Source organism: Fibroporia radiculosa (genome assembly GCF_000313525.1).
Source record: "Fibroporia radiculosa TFFH 294 genomic supercontigs, scaffold34911, whole genome shotgun sequence".
Lineage (NCBI taxonomy): Eukaryota > Fungi > Basidiomycota > Agaricomycetes > Polyporales > Fibroporiaceae > Fibroporia > Fibroporia radiculosa.
The window spans coordinates 1-3,627 of NW_012133065.1; the positions used below are offsets into that span (position 1 = coordinate 1).

The 3,627-nt window shown below is 41.0% G+C and overlaps 1 protein-coding gene across 1 annotated transcript; it reads left to right on the top strand.

The window, feature by feature from the left end:
* Nucleotides 1-1,039: 1,039 nt before the first annotated feature.
* Nucleotides 1,040-1,801, top strand: FIBRA_09371 (uncharacterized protein; the record flags this gene model as incomplete). Its single annotated transcript, XM_012321682.1, has 1 exon — nucleotides 1,040-1,801. The coding sequence occupies one exon, from the start codon at nucleotides 1,040-1,042 to the stop codon at nucleotides 1,799-1,801; it is 762 nt and encodes a 253-aa protein (XP_012177072.1).
* Between the last annotated feature and the right edge of the window lie 1,826 nt (nucleotides 1,802-3,627).

Sequence of the window (3,627 nt, forward strand, 5' to 3'; positions counted from 1 at the left end):
GGGAGCATCAAGATTAGTGTCTGGGGTCTCTCTTTGTCTGTAGTACTTGGTGTTCTTTGTATTCTGTGTTTGATCTTTTCAAGAAAACTTCTTCTTTGGTTTTTAAACATGCCTGCTGAGTGCAACAACCAAACAAGAAACAGCAATGTGACTCCACCTGTTAAGGGACCTAATGACTGAGGATCAGGAGTTCAACTGATAACTGGTACTGGGACTTATGCATGCTAGACTAACATGCTACTCTGGGACTAGACTTGTAGACTGAGTCACCATAGCTGATAGTGGTTTGAGAATGAATACTGGTTGAAGCAATGCTTCAAACTGAGACTGGAATAAACAACTGAGTCTATTACTGAGGATGTCCCTATGAAGGTACATAGGGAACAACAAGAGGAGGACAAACTAAAGTAACAGAGTAGCAAGTAGTGCTACTTAAATAAGCAGGTCAATCAAGTTTAATAAGTATGAAACACTGAGTTGGATCAGTGATATACATGAAACGGTTTCACTGGGTTGTATCAGTGATGAAGATGAAATGTGATATAGGTGAAACATGATGTAAGTGAAATGTGATGTAGATGAAATGTGATGAAGGTGAAACACAATATATATGAAACAATGATGCAGGTGAAACACACCAGGTGATGGGATCAAATGTAATAGTACAGGGTCAATGATGAATAGTAGGAAAGAAAAGAAAACCCCCCTTGACACTGTAACACCATCTAACTCCGATCAGTGCTGTCATCCTCTGGCTCCTGCTAGAAGTAATTCTCAAACATTTGTGGGACAGAGGCCACTGACTCCCTTCCATATCAGAACCCTCAAAGAATGCTTCACAGCCAGAATAATAGAAGCACCAATACCAGTACATCCAATACTGCACATTCCCTTGGAGTGGAGTTCCAGTATCTCAACCCTGGAAACTCAATCCTCTGATATCTCAACCCTGGAGTTTCTTGCCAAAGGAGGCTTCAGATACCCCATTTAGTGTCCCTTTCTAGCTCCAAGTCCTACAGAGTCCTCTAGTGGTGATGCAATGGTTCTACATCAATTGCCTGGTCCTGTGACAGACCTTCCCCAGGATGTTTCCGAAGCTTCTACTGGATCTTACCACACCATCCCAATCCAATCCTTCCCAATGTCTTCACCAATGAATGTCTCATCTTCCCCTGACCCTGATGAACCTCACACAGTGTCTTCACTCCCTAAATCACCTACAATACCCCCTGTAGCCTCCAATGTCTCCAACAATGGCAGTAACTTCCCAGTCTCCAATCTACATCTTCTTGCAGAAACTAGCAAGTATGTCACAGCATCAGAGGGAGGTCATAGTTCAGATCCCCAGGAATTTGTCATCTACAGCAACAATATAGTTCAACGACCTGCCAACAATATTCTAAGAACATGGTGGTCCATCTCTTTCAACACCTTGATGCCTGTTGAAGATGTTGACCCCATCAAGTGCATGATGCTTCATTTCCCTAGAGCCTATGCCACTCATGTCTCACATCCTCCCATAGGAATTCCCATCAATGGTAACCCTGCCTTCAGCCTACGACATGTTTCTACCATCACCCTAGGAGCTCTGTGCACTGCAGAACCCATAGGAAATTGGAACTCATCAGATAAGAAATGGGAGGAGGACACTTGGGAATATTTGCTGACACAGGAATCAAATGCATTGGAAAGTCTATGGGCTTTGCTTCAAGCCATGGGAGATCTTGGAGTAGTTGATGAAGTTAATTGTTTCTGGGCTGTTGATGCAAAACTAGATCTCCTTTTAGCTGTGCAAGGATGATTGGGAGCAGAGATTCTTTGAACTCAGGAGAAACTCAGTCAATGTCAGACCTGTCTCCAGGCTGCTTATTTGGAGGATTGACTTGAGCAATATGAGTTCTCCATTATCACTCCTCCTTCAGGTGCGATACCTTGACGACTCTGCCATTGTACCACTTGCAACACAGACAGTCATTTTTGAAGTGAGTGTTGGCAATGGACATGTTCCTCATGTAGTCTGCTTCACCAAACTCCAAACCACCAAAGATGTGCTAAATGGAAAAATCCCTTGTCCTACCAAGGAACTGGGTTATTTGAAGGAGTGACATGCCCAGTGGTGACTGCAACGATAAATCTAGAAAGGGGGGGTAATGTTACAGCTTTGAGGGAGGGTTTCCTTTTTTTCCTTACTATTTGTCGTTGACCCTGTACTATTACAACTGATCCCATCACTTGGTATGTTTCACCTGCATCATTGTTTCATATATATTGTGTTTCAGCTTTATCATGTTTCACCTACATCATGTTTCACTTATATTGTGTTTCACTTATATCATGTTTCATCACTGATACAACCCAGTGAAACCATTTCATACTTATTAAACTCTATCTCTCTTACTCTATTTAAGGAGCTCTACTTGCACTACTGTACTTCAGTTTTGTCCTCTTGTTCCCTACATACACTTCATAGGGACATCTTCAGTCATAGACTCAGCTGTCTATTCAAGTCTCAGTTTGCAGTGTTGCTTCAACCAGTATATGTTCTCAAACCACTATTAGTTATAGTGGCTCAGTCTACAAGCCTAGTTCAAGTATAGTGCATCAGCCTTACACATATAAGTCTTAGTAGTGGTTATCAGTCAAACTCCTGATTCTCAATTGTTAGGTCCCTTAACAAAAAGTCCAACTGTAGCTGCAGTATTCTTTGTTACAAAGAAAGATGGATCACTATGATTAGTGTAAGACTACCAAGCATTGAATGCAGTAACCAAGAAGGACCAATTTCCTATGCCATGTATTGGTGACCTTATAGATTGTTTGCCAAGAGCAAAGATCTTACTAAGCTTAATCTTAGATGGGGTTATAATAATGTGTGTATTAGGAAAGGTAATGAAGAAAAAGCTGCTTTCATCACCCTGTATGGATTATACAAGCCTACTGTTATGTTCTTTGGTTTCTGCAATGCACTGGCCACTTTTTAACAGAATGAGGTTCTCAATCCTGTTATAAAAAGTGGCAAGGTGGTAGTTTATCTCAACAACATTCTGATCTTTATAGAATATCTACAAGAACATTGTCATTTGGTTAAAGAAGTCCTAAGACTCTTAGAAGAGAATGATCTCTTTGCTCAACCTGAAAAATGCTTTTTCAAGGTTGATAGCATAGAGTACTTAGGAATGCTAATTGCACATAGGAGTGTCTGGATGGACCCAGGAAAAGTCAAAGCAGTCATGGAATAGCCGGTACCCAGAGGGGTTAAAGATGTTCAAGCATTTCTTGTTAAGGGACCTAACGACTGAGGATCAGGAGTTCAACTGGTTAACTGTTGCTAGAACTTATACACGCTATAGTTCTACACTGATACTAGAGTTGCAAACTGAGCTGCTATATACTGATAGTGGTTTGAGAACATATACTGGTTGAAACAGAGCTTCAGACTAAGACTGAGACTTTGAATAGACAACTGAGTCTATTACTAGAGAACTGTCCCTATGAGGTGTACGTAGGGAACAAGAGGACAAAACTAAAGTCAGTAGCTAGTGCTACTTAAATAGGCAAAGCAAATAGAGTTTAATACGTATGAAACACTGAGTTGAATCAGTGATGTACATGAAACAGGTTTCACTG